The sequence below is a fragment of the Convolutriloba macropyga genome, chromosome 1 (assembly GCF_964194025.1).
Source record: "Convolutriloba macropyga chromosome 1, txConMacr16.3, whole genome shotgun sequence".
NCBI lineage: Eukaryota > Metazoa > Xenacoelomorpha > Acoela > Convolutidae > Convolutriloba > Convolutriloba macropyga.
In genome coordinates, this window is record NC_134468.1 from 37,932,580 (window position 1) to 37,952,683 (window position 20,104).

The 20,104-nt window shown below is 34.9% G+C and overlaps 2 protein-coding genes and 1 non-coding gene across 3 annotated transcripts in view; 1 reads left to right on the forward strand and 2 right to left on the reverse strand.

Moving 5' to 3' along the window:
• Positions 1-20,104, reverse strand: part of LOC142338501 (CAAX prenyl protease 1 homolog) — a 447,656-nt gene that overhangs the window by 191,203 nt on the left and 236,349 nt on the right. The gene's annotated exons all lie outside the window — the stretch shown is intronic.
• Positions 1-20,104, reverse strand: part of LOC142338434 (tubulin-specific chaperone cofactor E-like protein) — a 40,391-nt gene that overhangs the window by 17,811 nt on the left and 2,476 nt on the right. Inside the window, exons 2-3 of the mRNA XM_075388197.1 lie at positions 12,052-12,428; positions 2,331-2,723 (exon numbers count right to left, since the gene is read on the reverse strand). Of these exons, the coding sequence (XP_075244312.1) occupies positions 2,331-2,723; positions 12,052-12,428 (770 nt within the window). The remainder of the gene's footprint in view (positions 1-2,330; positions 2,724-12,051; positions 12,429-20,104) is intronic.
• On the forward strand, positions 12,562-12,635 carry Trnai-aau (transfer RNA isoleucine (anticodon AAU)). Its single transcript has one exon. It is a non-coding gene; the product is annotated as a tRNA-Ile (tRNA).

Consider the following 20,104-nt stretch of genomic DNA (forward strand, 5'->3'; position numbering starts at 1 on the left):
CAAACTGATTTCTTGGGGCGATATCAGATCAGAATACCGTAAACAACTAATAAACATAACCGACTAACATCAAGCGAATTGCTCTAAAACGACCGGCGAGCGGTTGGCTTAGCTAGCCCCAGTTTATTGAGACTAGCCTTAGCTTAATTGAAGTGGCGTGAGGTGAGGGTAATAGATGATGACATCACGCCACATAGCAGCAGCTGAAGTGCAGCATCAAGAAAAGAGCTAAGGACAGAGAGAGAGAGAGATAGTGTGCGAGTAAAACGTGAACGAAAAAGAGAAGGAAAGAAACCCCAACCAACAAGGAGAGAGAGAGAGAGCTGGGAATAATTTCCATGATGACATTCGACTCTGCAAGTTCTAGATTTCTAGCCTTGTTAGTAATTAAATCAAAAAATGAAAGTGCAAAATTCAAAAAGAAATTTTTCCACATTTCTCACTGGAAAAAACGCTCAAAACCGTTTTTTGTCTCTTGATTTCTGTCATGAAACCCATCTCCAAGACTTGAAAAGTTTTGTTGGCCAGTAATGCCTTAAAATGAAAAGGACAAAAACATTTTAAAAAAATTTTAAAAACAATCGCAAATTCGAAAAAATCTTGCTGAAAATTGTGATACTATTATCTCCAGAACCATACCATTGCCTCAAGAGACTGTCCAGTGTCCCTATTTCAAGCCTTAAAAAGTTTTTACTGGCTCATAAAGATCCATCAACTTGGAATATGATAAGTTTTTGGCAAATTTGAAAATTAGGTAATACTCGCGGCATTCAAATGTTGATAATCATTCCATTAATACAAGAAACTATGCAGCAGCTTATTGTCAAACCTTGAAGGAGGTATCTGGGACCCTGGTACCGGAAAATATAAAAAATCAGAAATATTAACAAAATCTTCAAAAAAAATTAAATGACAAATATTTAAAAAATATTGAAATTGGAAGTTTTTACAAAAATTGCTTAAAATCGTAATTCTAAAAAATTGAAAAACATTTGATTATATCTAGACACTATGCAGAAAGCTATTACCTAACCCTAGAGGAAGTTCCTTGGCTCTTCAGGCTGGAAAACCTAAGAAAACATTTAAAAAAATTTCAAAAAACTGAAAAAATTGCTAAAATTTGTGATATTAAAAACTATTCCATGGCCAATAAAGATTTTCCAGCAACTTATAATCCATTCCTAAAGGAGGTTTTCGGACCCCTGAGACTGGAAAAACCTAAAAACGCTAAAATTCGTGATGTTGAAATCTTAAAAATATTCCATTACACCTAAAAGCTATACAGTAGCATATTATCAAACAAAAGTAGATTCCTTGGCTCTTGAGGCTGAACAAAAAAACAAAAAATTTCAAAAAACTTGAAAAAATTGAACGTTTTATCAAAAAAATTGCAAAAAATGGTGATAATAAAAAGTTGAAAACGATTCAATGGCCAACCAAAAAATTGTTGAGTAACATAATATCAAACCCTTGAGGTTTTCGACAAAAAATAAAAAAATTATAAATTTCGTTAAAAAATGCTAAAGTTCGTGATGTTTAAATGTTTCAAACCATTCCAATACCACTAGAAACTATGCAGTAATCTATCATCAAACCCTAGAGGAGGTTCCTTGACACCTAGGGCTAAAAAAAACTCAAAACAACTAAAAAAAAAACAAAAAAATCAAAAAGCTTGAAAATATTTGTAAAAATTAGTTTAACTTCGCGTTTTTGTTTGGATTACCAAGAAAAGTTTGTATCACCAAACAGTACTTATGTCCTGCAAATGACCTTTATCAATTTTAACCAGCCTCAATTTTAGACAGGTTCATCAAAAAATTCGAAAAATAAAGAAAAAACACGAAAAATTGCAATATTTTTGCTCAAAAACTGCTAAAAATAACCTTTCAACCTTAAACTACGGACCACCCGGTAGCTTCGTCACACTAAGCACTTGAAGGACTACTAAACTCGGCTAAGGGCCTCTAATGAAACTTAATGCCCGCTGGGCGCTACCTGTTTATCCGGTCTTTAAGTACGAAAAGTAAAATGGGTCAGACGAAAAATCGGTCAAGCGAAAAATCGCATAAAAAATCGCATAAAAATTTACCACTAATAACCACTATTGACTGTAGTCAAATTTGTCTACGCACGCAAATTTTTCACGACAGATCCTCAAATATATTTTATTAAGCACCTTGGATTTAATTTAAATCAAGGAAAATTATAGATTTGCGTTTTTGGTTATTGCAATGGATATGACCAGTTCAACGATACAGCTAACCCTCTCGATATTTCAAAAACAGTTCTCGAAGTTTACCTTTATCGCACAAATTTAGATATTGTCTCACCTAGCAATGCAAAGAGATCGTCTTATGGTGGGATCGGGGTCATAATTAGCATAGAATGGAATGTCGTGGATCCTGAGTGATTTCAATGACTGCAACTCATTGAGTCTGTCCAAGCAATCCCAGCTGTCCAACTTGTTTCCCCCGAGGTGCAAACTTTCCAAGCTAGTGAAGACTCCTTCGAATGATATGTCTATACAGGGCAACTGGTTGCATGCGAGGTAGAGATTCTTTGTTTTGGGAAAGATGTGACCTAGTTTAGCAAAGTCTCTCCAATCCGAAAAATGGTTATCTGTGAAGTAGAGCGTTTTCACTCTGCTATGCGGTTCAACTATCTTCATCACTGAGTTCTCAATCTGTTTGTAGCCATTAAGACTCAAGTGCAGCTCCTCCAGTCTGAAAAATAAATTAGATTCAGTCAAAACATAACTAATTGTCTGATAATTTGCTTAACTTCAACGAGGGTCATCGAGGCGGCTGGACTAGAAAACTAGCACCCCCTTGTAGCAAACTTTAAGCGTTAACAAACTCGCCAATTCTCAGAGCAATTTGGATATCATCCACCTGTCAGTAATTATAGACTATTTTATCTGCCAAAATTAGCTATTAACAATTCGCGCCAAAAAAATTACCGATTCCAGAAATATAACTGATGCTGAGTCAAGAAATTTAGCTTACGGCCATTAACTGGAATTTGGCGGAAGTTGGTTATGTTGTGACTCTTTTAAATCAATTTAAAGATAACTGGACTGTTCAAGAACATGCCGCTGAAGCAAGTGTCCGAGCTGATGGTAATGCAAGGATATTACACATTGTAAGGTTTATGTATTAGGTTTTTTAAACTGAAAACAAATAAGAAATTTTTGGACGAAAGATGAAAGATTATAATTCGAAGTGAGCGTGATAATAGCCACAATTTACTCCGACACGATCGAGTCAAAAAAGTTCCATTCAATACATTAAGTATCAACAAAGTTCCATCCAATATATTAGGAAAAAAATTAAATTCACAAGTTGCTATAGCCTTGCGCAGTGCATTGCGTAGTGGAGTGATAGCCGAGAGGAAAAGTGCGTGGTTCACACGTCAATGATTGAGAGTTCAATCCCCTGCCTCCGTGAAGCTGTCTGTGTGAGGACGAGCTCTTACTTATCCATAGCTTCAGGTTGACCATAGCCTGAGCAATGTTGGCTGCAATGATGGTACCACGTGAAAGTTTTGGATGCAAGAAAAGTGGCTATAGTCACCAAAATAAGAGCAATGCTGGTCATAGAAGGATCAGTCTGAAATGTGGGGAATAATAAAAAAGACAGCTGAGAACAGGCTAGTGTAGGCCTAATGCTATTCCGCTGCGATTACGCAGTAACCACAATTATTATTACTTGCTTGAAAATTGAGAATATAGGCGGCAAGGGTAAAAACAAAACAGCTGGCAGACTGCCAGAAAATAGCCGCAATAGCTTCGTAGATCTGCAGTCTCAAAAAATAACAGTAAAAAAAACAGACCAAAAAAATTCGTCTTTTCCTTGAAGGCTGATATGTTATATTTTGATTAAAAATCTAAGTTTTTGAGGTAGTTTTTGCTGCCTCTATTAGCTGCTCTCTATTAACCTCCACTTAGAGTAACACACTAAATGAAGTGAGTGAGGTAAGTCTGTTTGTAGCAATTAAGACTTACATTAAGTGCAGCTCCAGTCTGAAAAACAAATTAGAACAAAAAAACAGAAAACATAGCCGGAACCTACTCGAAGTGAAAGTCCAATTAAACGCCGTCCCACTAATTATCCGACAAAACGTGCCTACACTTACTTTTGATTGTCTTGAAACAGAACCATAAAACCAAAAAGTAGAAACAGGAAAATCAAATCTGTTAAAAATGATTAAAAAAATCTGACTAAATTTGTCATAAATTGCGATCCCAAAATAACAATTTCGGCCCAAATTGCTTCCTGCTAGTACCTGCTAAAGCCACATATAAGAACTCTTTAAAAACATTTGAAGCCAAATCAAGAAAAAATAAGCTCTTAAACAACTTGAACTAAAAAACTGGAAAAAGTTAAATATTTTAATTATTACAATAGCACAAATATCCAAAGGAAAAATCCGTTTAGCCAATAGGGAATCCAGATGCTCGTAAAACAATAGGCAAGTCATAATTGGCCGAGAAATTCGTCTAAAAAAGTGAAAAAAAAACGAAAAACTCCAAGAATATAAGAAAAATAGTTTCAATTTTCGTCAATTTTTGTCAAATTTCTCAACAAAAAAACGCTCCATATCCACAAAACGGTAACCAATTGTTATCTATAAAATGCACAAGTCATAGGGGTCGTTTCAATACCCATTGGAGGCAGTAAACAAAACAATAGTAAAAAAATCGCAAAAATTAGCCCTCAAATTAGCAAAATACATGAGAAACCTCCGAATTAGGAGAAAACTCATATGAATTTTAGAAATCTTCAAACCACTGCCAAATCAACCCTAAAATTAAAACAATCATAACAAAAACTCAACCAATAAAATGAAAAAAAGACTGCTTTAAAATGCCGCACATGAAAAATTTCGCTCGCTTAGAATTTTTGTTTCACACCTATTTCTCGCTCTCTAGAAAACAGCGATATAAACAAAACCACTCTCTATTCGTTCCGCTTTTCACTTTTGTACAGCACTCAAAATTTTTTTACGCGTTTCATTTCCCGCTTCAAAAATCACTCCAATAAAATTGATTAAAAAAACATAGCCGGAATTCCGCAAACGACTCGAAGGAGAAAATTGCCTATAATTATGACTAAACAATTACAACAACTGTTGTGAACCCTACACCTCTGCAAATGCCATAATAAATTTGAGGAAGAATAGAAACGGCATTCAATAAATTAAAACATTGAAAAAAAAACTAGAAAAACTTAAGACTTTTTTTAATAGTACAAGGACACGAAAAGCCGATTAAAATTCCTTTGCAATTAGAGCAATGAAAAACTTGCAAAACAATGGGCAAGTCATAATAGACTAAGAAACTTTTCTAAGATAAAAAAAAAGAAAAACTGAAAAAACAATATGAAAAATGGTTTAAAATTTCTCAATTTTTCTGACATTTTTTGAAAGAAAAAAATGATTTATATCAAGAAAGCTTTAGTCAATTGGTATCTGAAAACTCCTCTTAAGTAACAATTTTCTAATCAAATCCTACTTAAAGCATCAAAACAAAAAAACAGGCAAAAAAATCATTAAATTTCGTCTAAAAATCAGCAAAAATTGATCAAAAACCTCCAAATTAGCATAAACTCAAATTAACTGGTTGAAACCTTCAATTCCTATCAAAACAAGCCTAAAACTAATACAATATCATGATCAGACCTCATAACCATCAAAAGTTGCAAAAAACTGCTTTTAAAAAGTCGCACGTGAACAAAAAAATTTCGCTCGCTTAGAGAAAATTTTTTTACATCAACTTCTCGCTCTCTCAAAAACAGCCGTATGAACAAAAACCACTCTCTTTTCGCTCCACTTTTCACTTTTGTTCAGCACCAAAATCCCTCCAAATTTTTCACGCGTTTCATTTCCCGCTTCAAAAATCACTCCAATAAAATTGATTGAAAAAAAGGACTTCTCCAATACTCCTCTTCGAGTCGTAAAAAGGACTTCTCCAATACTCCTCTTCGAGTCGTAAAAACTCGCTCCACTAGGAGCGAAAAAAGACGTCACGCACGCACTTCAGTTGAAATTTTATGAACGAATGAACAAGAAGCAGATTTGAAGTGGTTGTGACGTCATATGGTCGTAACAGCTATCGCTGTGCGGCTATTAAAAGAACTTAATTTTTAATTGATTACTATACCAATCAATACCTTGACCTCCATTTTTTTGTTCGAAGAACGAAACAAAAATTCAATTCACGCCCACTCACTTCATTTAACGCCAGCATGACCCGAGGTTGCCACCCCAATTCCCGCCAAACTGTCGAAGAAACGGTGAGTTTGCGAAAGAGCGCGGAATTCTTATAATTGGACCACGTGTCTTGACTTTAAGGTTAAATCTGTCAAAATCAAGAACGTAGAAATACACTCAAAGGGTCCCTGGAAGCAAATAGTTGAACAAAATGGCAGCACAGATGGAAAAGCCATACAACGCTTTTATCAAAATTGCGTTGAATGGAACTATGATTTTACATTCAGAACACATCTTCATATTACGTGTCACATCCAACGTAGTTGGATATCTTCGATACAAGACATCTTTCTTGTTAGTAGAAAGCGCAAGACTCGAATAGTCTTGTACTGTGGGCGGTTTGGCAGTGCTCTCTATTACTTGTACAAAACCAAACCTCGCCATCCAGCCCAAAACCAACACCACGCAAAAAAGTCTACTAAAAAGTTTAGAGCTTAAATTTTTAGAAAACTAAAGCTGAGCTCCAACTTCGTAGTCCAAGAGTCCTCGTAGGTTTGTCGGTCTTTGTAGCGGATCACTTTTAATGATACAACGACTATCAGATGACCACTAGAAAAGCAGAAAAAGACGAATATGAACCGTGTCCAAAAACCTTGTTTTTATACGGAGGATAACCATATCTAGTAACTGATGAAAACAATTACCGCCCAATTTCAGCGTGATCAGCAAAGTTTATGGGCAGAAAACAGGGACAGAGAACAATTAGGAACGAGAAGTGAGTTCAGAAGTCATTTTTTAGTGAGGTAAGTCACGCAATTGACCTAAAAGCAGAAATTAAGTCACGCATACAAATTTTAACTGCAAAGCAGTAGAACTCACTGAAGTCATTGAAAAAGTCAAATCCAAGGCCAAGCGTATAAGTCACAAAACGCAATAGCTATGAACTGAAAGTTGAGACAAAGTTGAGAAAAGCTGGCAAAACTAAAAAATTCGATAAATATTGAAAACAAGTGTCAAAGTCACAGAAAGCACTAGCTTTGAACAAAAACGATTCAATCGATAAACTTCACCTCTATTAGCAGCATCAGACATCTGTCCCCAATGAGATTAATTGGTATGATATCAAAAAAATACAAAAAATACTCGCAGAACTCAAAAAATCACTCAAATTTTTTGAGAAAAAGTATTGTCAAAGTCATGAAAACCACTAGCTATTAGCTCGAGCTATTAATCAGGATCTTTTATGCCTCATTAACAACCAATCAGACCTGTCATTGACGATACTAAGTGATTAGACAACACATAATTTTATAAAAAAGGGGGCAAAGTCTAAAATTCACTAAAATTTTATGACAAATAGTGGCAAAGTAATAAAAAGTGTTAGCTGACCCTTTATGAATTCCAGCAAAAACAAATAGACACAATTAGAACACATATGTAGTACCGTCTTAAAAGCACTGAAGAGGAAACTCTGAAAACAGAAGTCAATTTGACATACCTGAAAAAAATCCATCTAAAAAACCGCCAAATTTTTCAAACACCAAACTCTCACTCCACTTTAAAGGTATTCTGAAAAAAGTCACGCCTCAAACATACTCAATTTTCCGCTCGCTTTTCTCTTGCAGTGTGAACAAAATCACCACTCTAATTTGACTTCTCACTGACGTGAAAAAGCCGAAAAAAGCGTGAACAGATCAAAAAGACAGTGCACCAATACAATTCAAATTCTTTGAATTGTAAAAAAGAACGATGTCCCCAATAATAGCCGCTATCGCTTCGCGGCTATTAATAACATATACCTAATTTGAACGGATCTAAGAACTGTCAATAACGCGGTCATAGAGCAAAAAAGGGATCAACGATGAATGTGGGCTTAACATTAATGGCTGCCTATTAATGGAATTACATCCTGGTACCATTAAAGCAGATATAACACATTTTAACAGCATTTGTGGAAGCAACAAACAATTTTGAAAACAGAAGACAAATTGCTGCTGGTGATAATAAAAACCAGTCCAAAATCATTGCCCTCTTTTTTTTGTTTTAAAAGTTTGACAGCATAAAAACTGCCTGTCCTCCTGGACAATGATGTTTCCCTATTCAATGCATTACAAAAACACAAAGACAAACATAGCCGGCAGATTACCAGAAAATAGCCGCAATAGATTCGTAGATCGGCAGTCTAAAAAAACTGTAAAAAAGACAGACCAAAAAGATTCGTCTTTTCATTGAAGGCTGATCTGTTATATTTTGATTTAAAATCTGTATAAGTTAATGCTGCCTCTATTAGCTGGTCTCAAATAACCTTCACTTAGAGTGACACAAGCCCATTTGACCTTATCTCTTTGAATTAAAGTAAAAAAAAGTCAATTTCAAAGTGAGGAAGTCATTTTTGAGAGAGGTAGTAAGTCAAGAGTGACCAACAATTTAATCACGCGCAAGAACAAAAAACTCGCTCCACTAAGAACGAAAAATGACGTCACACAGGCAATTCAGTTGAAATTGCATGAACGAATGAACAAAAAGTGGCTGTGACGTCATATGGTTGTAACAAAAATCATTACGACGAAATATAAAAACATAGGACAAGTCCTGACGTACAATTTAATCACGCGCAAGAACAAAAAACTCGCTCCACTAAGAACGAAAAATGACGTCACACAGGCAATTCAGTTGAAATTGCATGAACGAATGAACAAAAAGTGCCTGTGACGTCATATGGTTGTAACAAAAATCATTACGACGAAATATAAAAACATAGGACAAGTCCTGACATACAATTCAAAGAATTTTCATTGACTAAACAGAAAATTAGACCTAGAACGGACTATGATCGGATTGGAAAACCCATTAAGAAAAAAAATCCGATCCAAAAAAAATGTAAAAACAGTAAAAATCAAAGTGAAATTGCCGCATGTGAACAAAAAATCACTAGCGAGAAAGCGAATTTTTGTTCAAACATCGTTTTCTCACTCTACTTTAAATTTGGAGCGAAAAATATTCACGTCGCAAAACCACTCGCTTTTTCACTCCACGTCCTGTTTCGGCGTGACCAAAATCACTACTCCAATTTGAATTCAAAAATCATGAAAAAGTGTGAACAGATCTTAAAAAAAACATGGCTGGAAGAATTTCGGAAACGACTCCAAAAATCCAAACAAAAATCTCTACAAAAAGATAACATGCAGCTTCCCATACATAACTCATGGAAATCAATTAGTTATATATTTGGATAGATCAATCGCCCACCTAGTACTTGCAGAGAAACGTTAAACAACAAACTAAAAAAAGACTAAGAAAAACTCTTTAACGAATTAGTTTTGTATAATTTGTTTAAACGAAAACTGCCCTGTTAAGCCTTCAAGTGCAAAGAAAACGTATCAACACCTACAAAATTGCTCTTTATTGAGAAAAAGTTGCCAGCAAAAAACATTATTTTGGAAGAAATAGGCAAAAAAAACTTAGAAAAGACAAAAAGTGGCCAAAATTTGCTCTGATTTACTCGATTTTAAACAAAAACAACTCGAACCTAATATCAATCAAAATGAGAGACATCCAAAAGAGCTACAACAACTGACTTCCACTAGAAAACTCCCCAAATGCCATCAAAGGTTGAAGAATATAAACATTTAAAACCAAATTGAACAAAAAACGACAAAAAGTAAGGTTTTTTTTTTAAATATTACAAGAAAAAAGAAAGCCAAATAAAGTTACTTTGAGCAAAGAGAGCAATGAAATGCTCGTCAAATAATGGGCAAGTTATAACAAGCTAAAAAAAACTGTCTACGATTGAAAAAAAAAACGGAAAAAAGCAAAAATTTAAAAAAAGTGGTTTAAAAATTCTCCATTTTTCTGTCATTTTTCTTCAGAAAAAAATGTTTTATACCAATAAAATTGTAATCAATTTGTATCCCTGATATTAAATGAGTAACGAGCTTCTATGCAAATTGCACTTGAAGCAGTAAAACAAAACAAAGGCCAAAATACATTAAATTTCGTCGAAAAATCAGCAAAACTGATCAAAAATCTCCAAATTTGAATAAAACTCAAATTAACTACTTGAAACCTTCAATTCCTATCAAAACGAGCCCAAATCCAATACAATAACATAATCAAACCTCATAAATAAGAAAAATTGCAAGAAAAATTGCAAAAAAAACTGCTGTTAAAAGCCGCACATGAACAAAAAAATTTCGCTCGCTCAGAAAATTTTTTCACACATCAATTTCTCGCTCTCCCAAAAACAGCGGTATGAACAAAAAACCACTCTCTTTTCTCTCCGCTCTTCACTTTTGTTCAGCACCCAAATCACTCCAAATTTTTCCATGCGTTTCATTTCTCGCTTAAAAATTCACTCCAACCCTACACCTCTGCAAATGCCATAAATTTGAGGAAGAATAGAAACGGCATTCAAAAAATTAAAACATTGAAAAAAAACTAGAAAAACTTAAGACTTTTTTAATAGTACAAGGACACGAAAAGCCGAATAAAATTCCTTTGCAATTAGAGCAATGAAAAACTTGCAAAACAATGGGCAAGTCATAATAGACTAAGAAACTTTTCTAAGATAATAAAAGAAAAACTGAAAAAACAATATGAAAAATGGTTTAAAATTTCTCAATTTTTCTGACATTTTTTTAAAGAAAAAAATGATTTATATCAAGAAAGCTTTAGTCAATTGGTATCTGAAAACTCCTCTTAAGTAACAATTTTCTAATCAAATCCTACTTAAAGCATCAAAACAAAAAAACAGGCAAAAAAATCATTAAATTTCGTCTAAAAATCAGCAAAAATTGATCAAAAACCTCCAAATTAGCATAAACTCAAATTAACTGGTTGAAACCTTCAATTCCCATCAAAACAAGCCTAAAACTAATACAATATCATGATCAGACCTCATAACCATCAAAAGTTGCAAAAAACTGCTTTTAAAAAGTCGCACGTGAACAAAAAAATTTCGCTCGCTTAGAGAAAATTTTTTTACATCAACTTCTCGCTCTCTCAAAAACAGCCGTATGAACAAAAACCACTCTCTTTTCGCTCCACTTTTCACTTTTGTTCAGCACCAAAATCCCTCCAAATTTTTCACGCGTTTCATTTCCCGCTTCAAAAATCACTCCAATAAAATTGATTGAAAAAAAGGACTTCTCCAATACTCCTCTTCGAGTCGTAAAAAGGACTTTTCCAATACTCCTTTTCGAGTCGTAAAAAAGACAACGCCCCAATACAATTCAAATTCTTTGAACTGTAAAAAAACCAAGAGAAGACCAATAATAGCCCCAGCTATCGCTGTGCGGCTATTAAACATAACCGACCAATTGCTCTCGAACGACTAGTGGGAGCTCTAATCAATTGCAGCCTGCTTCAGTCGTTCAGTTGGGGGGGAGGGGGAGGAGGAGGAGGAGGAGGAGGAGGAGGAGGAGGAGGAGGAGGAGGAGGAGGAGGAGGAGGAGGAGGAGGAGGAGGAGGAGGAGGAGGAGGAGGAGAGAGGAGGGATAGTCTAAATGGGACTAAGAAGTTCAATAGTGGGCTTCAAATAACCACATTAGAAGTTAACATATAAAACTATTAAGATTTATAGTGAAAAATGGCACCAGTTTCGGCGCACTTCTTTTCATTTGACTTTTAGTATTAAATTGCGGCCAATTGAGTTCAGCTGCTTGAAATGCATTCTGATTGAGAGAGAATTTTAGATCACGCGAAACGCAAAAAGTCAAGAGCGTAAAAGTCACTCGAAAAGTCAAAACTGTCAAGCGTTGCATAAAAATTTTGCATAAAAAAAGACACACACGTTTACAATAATTGCTATGAACTTCGTTCAAGAGCAATTAATAAGCTTACGAAGGAAGTCTGGGAAGCATTTGAGCGATAGTGTCCATCGGAGCACCAGTGTTGATGAGCACTAAGGTCTTCAGGGACGTGTGTACAAAGTCGTCTCTATGTCCCCGCAACCCTTCGGCTGATGGCAAGGTGAGCGGCAAGGACACCGGTGGCTTCTTTTGTACATCGTGTTCTGTTTGTGGATCATTCACTTCAGACCCTGGGCAGGATTCGGTCGAAGGCGAATCATTTGATAGCGGTTTCTCGGCTTTTGATTGCTCTCCATTTGTGTACTGTGATTGCACCAAGGTGGAAAAGTCATAAGAAAGACTTAATCGTTTGTTCTGGCCCAAATTCAGCTGCTCAAGATGTGGCATTTCCTTCAGGATCTTGACAATCTACAAAATACTGTTTTTTTTTATAAAGACACTTCCAATATCCGTTTGCTGAGCTCAAGGTTCTATGGTTCAGCGGTTAAAGCACAGGAATCGGTCATGTTCAATGATTCGTTATCGATACAATCAGAAACACGGCCGTATAGCTCAGTCGGTTAGAGCATCGTGCTAATAACGCGAGCGTCGAGAGTTCGAGCCTCTCTATGGCCACCATTTTTGCAGGTATTTGAAACGTATTAAAAACATTTGCTAACATTTTGAAGGACCTCTTGGTAGGGACCCCTTATACTCACGAAAAATCTATTCCGAATAAATTTTCTCGCTAGAAGAACTCTCTCATTAATAAGCCTTTATGAAAACTTATCGATTTGGAGTTCTCGAGATTATAGGCCCAGAGCTAGAGCTAGGGCTCAAAAGAGAACGAGTTCAACTATTCTTTTAAAGCGATTGTTGTTCCATTTTTTTTTAAAAAAAATAGGGGAATATATATGCAAGACCTCTTTTACCTCCAGTATAAGATTCCTTTCTTGTTCACGCATCGTCAATTAGTAGCCCAGAGTCTAGTTTCTATTCTTTTATTCACTTAAAAATTTCTATTTGAACACGCGGAGACACTTTAACGTTTCGAAGGAAAGTCGAAAAGGAAAAATAAAACAATCACAAATGAGAATGCAGAGGAAAACATCCTATGGCAATGGGAAATAATAAAGCTTTAATCCATAATTTAATTAAAGCTAATTTTCGTTAGATCGGAAATATTCCTAAATGTCGTACCTTAACAAACTATTTAACCATAAAAAACCCAGAACACTTAATAAATCAATATCAAGTTTTAAAAATCCCTATTGCTCTTGTTGGTGTATTTTGTATCTACAATTTTTTGAAATCATTCACTATTTCACCAAAAACTGAACTACCTGAAAAAAAAATCATGATGCAATTGAAAAAAGAATTCTGAAAACAAGACATGGAAAAATTGTTGAACCCATCCTTTTATTTCTGTAGATTCAAAAACAACAATCTAACTGTCCCGCTCCAGTATTTAAGTGTCTCGTTGAAATTTTGAAAACACTATAGGATTCACAAAATAGGAGAATACAAATTCAAAAAACAATCTGAAAAAAAATACAACGATTAACTATCTTACCCTAACGATCTTTCCAATTTCTGAAGTTAATTTACACAAAGTCCTTTGTTCCTAAAAAACAACAATTATATAAACTTGTCATTCTTGAAATTTTAAAGATGTATTGAGGTACATAACTCGCCAAAAACTCAAACAAATGTTTATCAAAAACCATCAGGAAAATTTTTACTCTAGCTTTCTCTTTTCTCATTTTGTCAAAACAACATTAAAACTGATCTCGGATTGAAGCTGAAAACGAATCACGGGGTTCAAACAATCAGAATAGTTAAATAAATTTCGAATGACAAAAAAGAAAACTTACACTATTTTTAATTTTCGCGTAGTCAAAATAAACATCGAACTGATCTCTTACAACATACGCGGTAACTCAAAAAATATAACAAGGAGCTCACAGATTCCCAGATTCTCTTTTTCGAACTCTAACTCTCGCGATTGTCAAATTAGACTGCAAACCAATCTCTTCCATTACTCGAGGAATTTCATTCAAGTGGTAATATTCAGGAGACTTAAAATTCATAAAATAGAGTACTATTTTTGAAACAGAGAAAAACAATTTTTCACTGACTTATTGATAAAAGATTTTGAGTTGAAGCGTTTTTGTACCAATTTCTCTTTTTTTACAAGTTCCAAAATGTGATCGAGCAAATGTTTTATATTCAATTTAAGAGTTCCGTTTTCTACAGCTGATGAATACTCGCAACGTCACAGAAAAAAATCCTATAAAAATTCCAACTGTAAATTTGTGGTGTCGCTTTTGTACAGATAAATGCTTCTAAATTCTTTCTGAATGAACGAACTTTTAATCCTACTTCAAATTATTTCATTAACTAAGAATAAAATAGAAGCCAAAATTGGACTTTGGAGTCCACTAAAAATCGAAAACATGAGAAAGACGTAAAATAGAAGGAATGCAAATAAATATTGTGGTACCTTCGGAGGGTAACAAAAATGTCATCCACGATGCTTGCTTGCTGCCTTTATTCATCGCCATCATTTGCAAGGGTCTAAGACATGGCTTCAAAACTTTTACTAAAATCATATTGTGATTTAGAGGTCTGCTGTTACTCTAATTTGGCAATTAGATTAAAATTGTCGACTGTTAATTTTACCAACTGCTTTTTGCATAAAACTTGAAGACAACCGACTAACGTCGGGCGAACTGATCTCAAACGACCAGTTGGCTTCGTCAGTAGCTAGCCACGGTTTAGTGAGGCTAGCTTTAGCTCAATCGAAAGGGCGTGAGGTGAGCGCAGGGGGGGGGGGTTCATCAAGGTGTGCTGATGGGGTGGGGGCAACTTTTGGAGGAGGGTCAATGGCTGCACGGGGTTCTAACGAAGTCCAGGGGCAGGGATCGGGGGGTGATGGGGGGTGAATGGGGGGGAAGGGGTTGGGGGCCAACTTCTAAGAACTGCCCATCACACCATACGTATAAGTTTCCAAAACAGTTTGTGAATCGCATACTTGGAGATTAGTAAGCTGAAAGTCTCTAAGAGAACTTAATGCCCGCCGGGCGCTACCTGTTTATCCTGTTTTTGAGGACGAAAAGCCAAATGGGTCAGACGATAAAAATCGGTCAAGCGAAAAATCGCATAAAAAGACCAACAGGACTAATATAATTGGCACAAATTTCGTTTGAGAGCAATTAATCAACTATTGGCGCCTGTGTTTCAAAGACAATACAGTTTCCATCAGTTGGATTCTTTTTAAATTGAGGGTGGTAGCAAGCGGTTGGTGCAAAATGTGTTAACCGTGATACATTTACAAAAGCGAATCTTTTTGAAAACAATAAGTCTGTATCCAAAGTTTTTCCCGAAAGCTTTTTGATTTAACCCCTATCACAATTTCCATATTCCACTTTTCGTTGACTATTTGCTAATTTAAAAAAACAGTTTTTAAGTTGGGAATAAGCCGTTCAGTAATACAAAAAAATGCAGCTTTCATAATTTTGTAGATCTTTCACTCTGGTCGCCAGTTTCGTTGCTTCGATTGTTTTTTCTTACCTGAGATCAGTGCATCAAGAAACAGATTCTAGAAGCTTTAGAATAATCCAAAGACACCTAATCTCCGATAGCAATTAAAACTCTTTTTTGACAAACTTGAGAGGTATGTTGTTGCGTTCTGTGCTACGCAGAGATTCACACGAGCCCTCTTGTTTTGGATTGTTAAGATAGACGGAATCAATTGTGAATTCTTTTGTAATTGGCAAAACAGGGCAAATGCTGATTTGCAGTCCTTTTTCAAATCAGTTTGGCCGCAGACACAAAAACGACAAATATTGGCAGATTACCAAAGAAGGCAATTACAAATTACGAATAGCTGAGCGCATTCGGAGGCATTAAAAAAACAACCGACTAACTTTGGAAGAATTGCTCTCGAATTGCTAGTGGAAGCTCTAGTCTATTGCATCGGGGGAGAAAAAGGAGGAGGATGAGGAGGGGGAGGAAGGATGATGAGTAGGAGCAGCAGAAGAGGAGGCAAGCCTCCAGGATGTGAAGAGGACTAAGAATTACTCAGGTGCTTAAAATGACAGCATTAGAGGTTATATAACATTAAGATTTGACGAAAAAAATGAAACCAATTTCGTCGCACTTTTCATTTGACTTGTAGAAAATAAACTGCAGCCCATAGAGTTCAACTGCGTAAAATGGTGAATGAGTGAGATCACGCAAAACGCAAGTCAATGACGTATAAGTCACTCAAAAAGTTTAAAAAACACTCAGCGAAAAAAAATAACACAGGCGCTTACAATAATTGCGTTCAACTTTGTTCGAGATCAATTACAAACAAGAGCTACGAATGCACAAAACAAAAAACCGTTCCCTACTGACAATTGGTAAGCATTTCCTTGACATTTTGTTTAAAAATTATTTGCAGAGGGATATTAAACCAATAAATTTCCAGAGAACAAAATTTTCCAAAAATATGAAGCTAGGCTGAATTCAATCGCAGATTTGATGAAGTCTTCTTCCAATGCGGTTCTGTTACTCACTTTGAGGGATATACATTCCTGCTTATGTTAAGAATTCCGAGATTAAAGATAGTTCTTCAACATCTTCGTGCTGTTTAAGATACCTATCGTTAAAACTGCATCGTATATGAAATTTGGTAGGAAATTATTGCGACAGACCGACACCAAATATTACAAAAAACAACAATCTGAACAACAGAAAAACGAGACGTCTTAATTCGAAGACTGTAGAGATCTTGTCGAAAGAGACTGTCGGTTTCCCTTGTTGAAAGTTACGCTGGCCAAGGTCAATTTCAAAGGTATTTGCTAACGAATTCGACAGTAAATTGAGGAGACAAGTTTATATGGTGAAAATAGGGACTGCAGCTGAAGATTGTAAGTCTTCTGCCAATTGATTAGTTTTGTTTGAAAATAAAAAGAACGCGTCACTAATAAAAAAAATTCATTTCAGAATGCATACGTTTGTTAACAATTAGTTTATACGCTACTTTGCACGTTTAGTACAATTCAAAAGTGTAAAGTAGTTGTTTGATTGTATTATTGCTTCAATCAAATTAAGAAGACAATTTGCATTCATTGTATTACTATTTAAATGAGGCTACAGAAACGCAAATTGCGGCCAGAACATATCTCCAAATTTATACAACTTGCATAGGTTCCGACTAGAATACGTAACCTACAAGTATTCAGTTGGATGAATTTCGTTAAATTTCACGAAATGATAACTCAGGAATCACATTACAGCTCAACTCAATTGCTTGAGTTTTAATGTTAAATCAAGCTGAAATATTCCGAATAAAATATTGCATGTCATCTAATGAGCATCAGACGTTATGCTTCACACGGCATATGATGGCAAATATGGCTCTAAACGTGGAGGACTAGCAAGCTTTTTTAAAAATGAAAAGTTAAACTCATACTAAGATGTGTATTGAATAACAGATATATTCAAATGCTCAGCTATGCGAATAAGCGTCGGCATCCATGCAACGCACTGGCATATAAATCAGTATCGATATATATTATTATAATAAAACAACCGACTATCGTCGGATAAATTAATGATGAAAATATAACATCGTTAATTTCACAATTTTTCAACGTCAATTGGGCGACCCCATTAGTTTGATAATATGGAAAGGAAACAAAAAACTCAGAATGGGCAAATAACCAAAAATCACACTTTTCTTATGAAAATACGTAGTACCAAAGCCAAGAAACCATTAGTTGAAAAAAATTATTATAACGATTGGATCTTGGTTTACTGGAAATAGGATGCAACCTGTCGTAACAGAGACCAAGCTACAATATCGCAACAAATAAGATTAAAGTGACAAAGCTCAAAAATCCACTGATTTTTTAAAAATTATATATATTTTGAAAAATTCAAACAACCCAAAAGCTTTTAACTTAAAACAAAAAAAGCCAATTTGCAACTGATCAGCAAGCCAGTTGTGCCCGTTATCATTGAGACCCAATCATAGGACGACCAAAAACAGCAAATAAGGACAGAACTCAAAATTTCAAACAATTTATCGAAGCCACAGTGTTGAAGCCATTTTATCTATAATACAGTAAAAACAATTTAAAATTTTGAAATGACGAAAAGGATTCAATAAATTGCTTGGGTCCCTTGATATCAACTGGGTGTTTTAGACAAAGGGTCATTTTGGAAAAGACAACAAAAAGAACCACAGATATTGACCGGTATCGAAAACACGATATTGTCAATAATAAGACTTAATTACTTGTTGACGACAAAGATTAAGATTTCAGTGAAAAGCCTATAGTTTCAACGGCTGTGCATCCGTGCTCTCGCGAAATTTATTATGACTTTTTCCTCTAATTGTCGTTCTTTTTGATGTCTTTCGGCATATTCATGACAATCAAAAGCCTTGATTGCTTCCACGGGTGTTTACCTGAAAATGTTTGACGATTTCAGTTCATAGCTAACGGTTTTTAAGTCTTTCAATTAATTTCTTTAAAGAAACTATTTTCGTTTTTCCCATATTTCTCTAAAAAAAATTAATGGTAAGTCTTATAAACCATTAGCTATAAACTGAAATCAGTAAAAAGATTCTGTTAAATATCCGTGGAAGCAATCAAGACCTCTGATTGTCATGAATATGCCAATCGACAAAAAACGGCAATGAGGCAAAAACAAAAAAATCCTAAAAAATATTGGGAGAGCATGGATTCGCAGCCACTGAAACTATAGCCTATTCACTGAAATCGTTAAACAGGGTTGTTTTGCGCGTTCTTTCAATGCCGATTAGAGCTATGCTTAATTTGATAAGCTGAAAAAAGAATAAATAATTACCTCAAATACAGGAAAATATGCAAAAATTGACAAACCTTTCATGACATTTCGTAGTAATAAATCCATAAAACCACTATTTAAATATAAATATACTACCAAAAAATTTTTTCCCCTTCATCTGGAATAAGTTTTGCCCGGTATATATTGAAATTAAGCTACATGTGGACAGAGATAAGATTCAGAAAATGAACTATTTTAAAATTTCACTGACATTCTCTTAAAACAAATATATTCAAAGTCATAAGAGACATTAGAAACAACTGGAGGCATTGCATAGGCTTACCTGCAACTACCTAAGAACACACAATTGAATTTCTATTTAACAAGACGTAGTCATGAGGCTGCAAAAGGAATGAAATTAATTCAAAACAGAAAGGAATCAATTAAATTTTATGAAAATACACAGTCAAAGCCATACAAACTATGAGCATTTCTCTGACGACTAACCATATTCTCATACGGCTTTATTTTGTTGTAAATAGGATCTTTCATGGATTGGGCCATGATTTGAAGCCATTCTCGTCAGTAATCAACAAAAATAAAATTAAGAAAACATAAAACATTTTCAAAAAGACCGCGCCCTAATATTATCAGAATAAATATTGTAAGAATCCATCATAAGACCAAACCTCGCCCTGATTTTCTTACAAAAAAAATTAATTAGTCCATATTTTTGCAAAATAGATCAATTAGCAAATGAAATATTTCAAACCACGAACAAATCATGAATTTTTAAAAATTATTAGGTTTATTTTTCGAAAAACCGGCAAACATTTTATTCCAGACATCTCCTATAGGTAGCCAATGTACAGCTATCCTTTTTTGGAGTTCTGAAAGATTATGATGTTATGTCTCTACATCTTCCTGCAAATTTAAACCAAGTAGGATACAAAAGCGAATTTTGTTTTTAAAAGCGACTTTTTTGATTTAAGTATCAAACTCGAATAATTTCGCAGAAATATTCACCAGAAAATTCGGATTAAACAAATTGGCGAATCTTCTCTATCCTCAAACCTTTTCCCAAAACATTGTTCATAAAAACATTAACAAATTGTTGCAAAATTGATCAAATTTTGTTCAAAAAATACGGTAAATTTGAATAAAAACAACGGAATTCATTCTACTTTTCCCATAACTTTAAACCTTGATAACTCTCTGTAAAAACGAAAATCACAAAATCCGTCTAAAATACAAATTCTACGCTGGACGGGCTTTCTAAGGATATCAGTCTCAACTCTCTACGA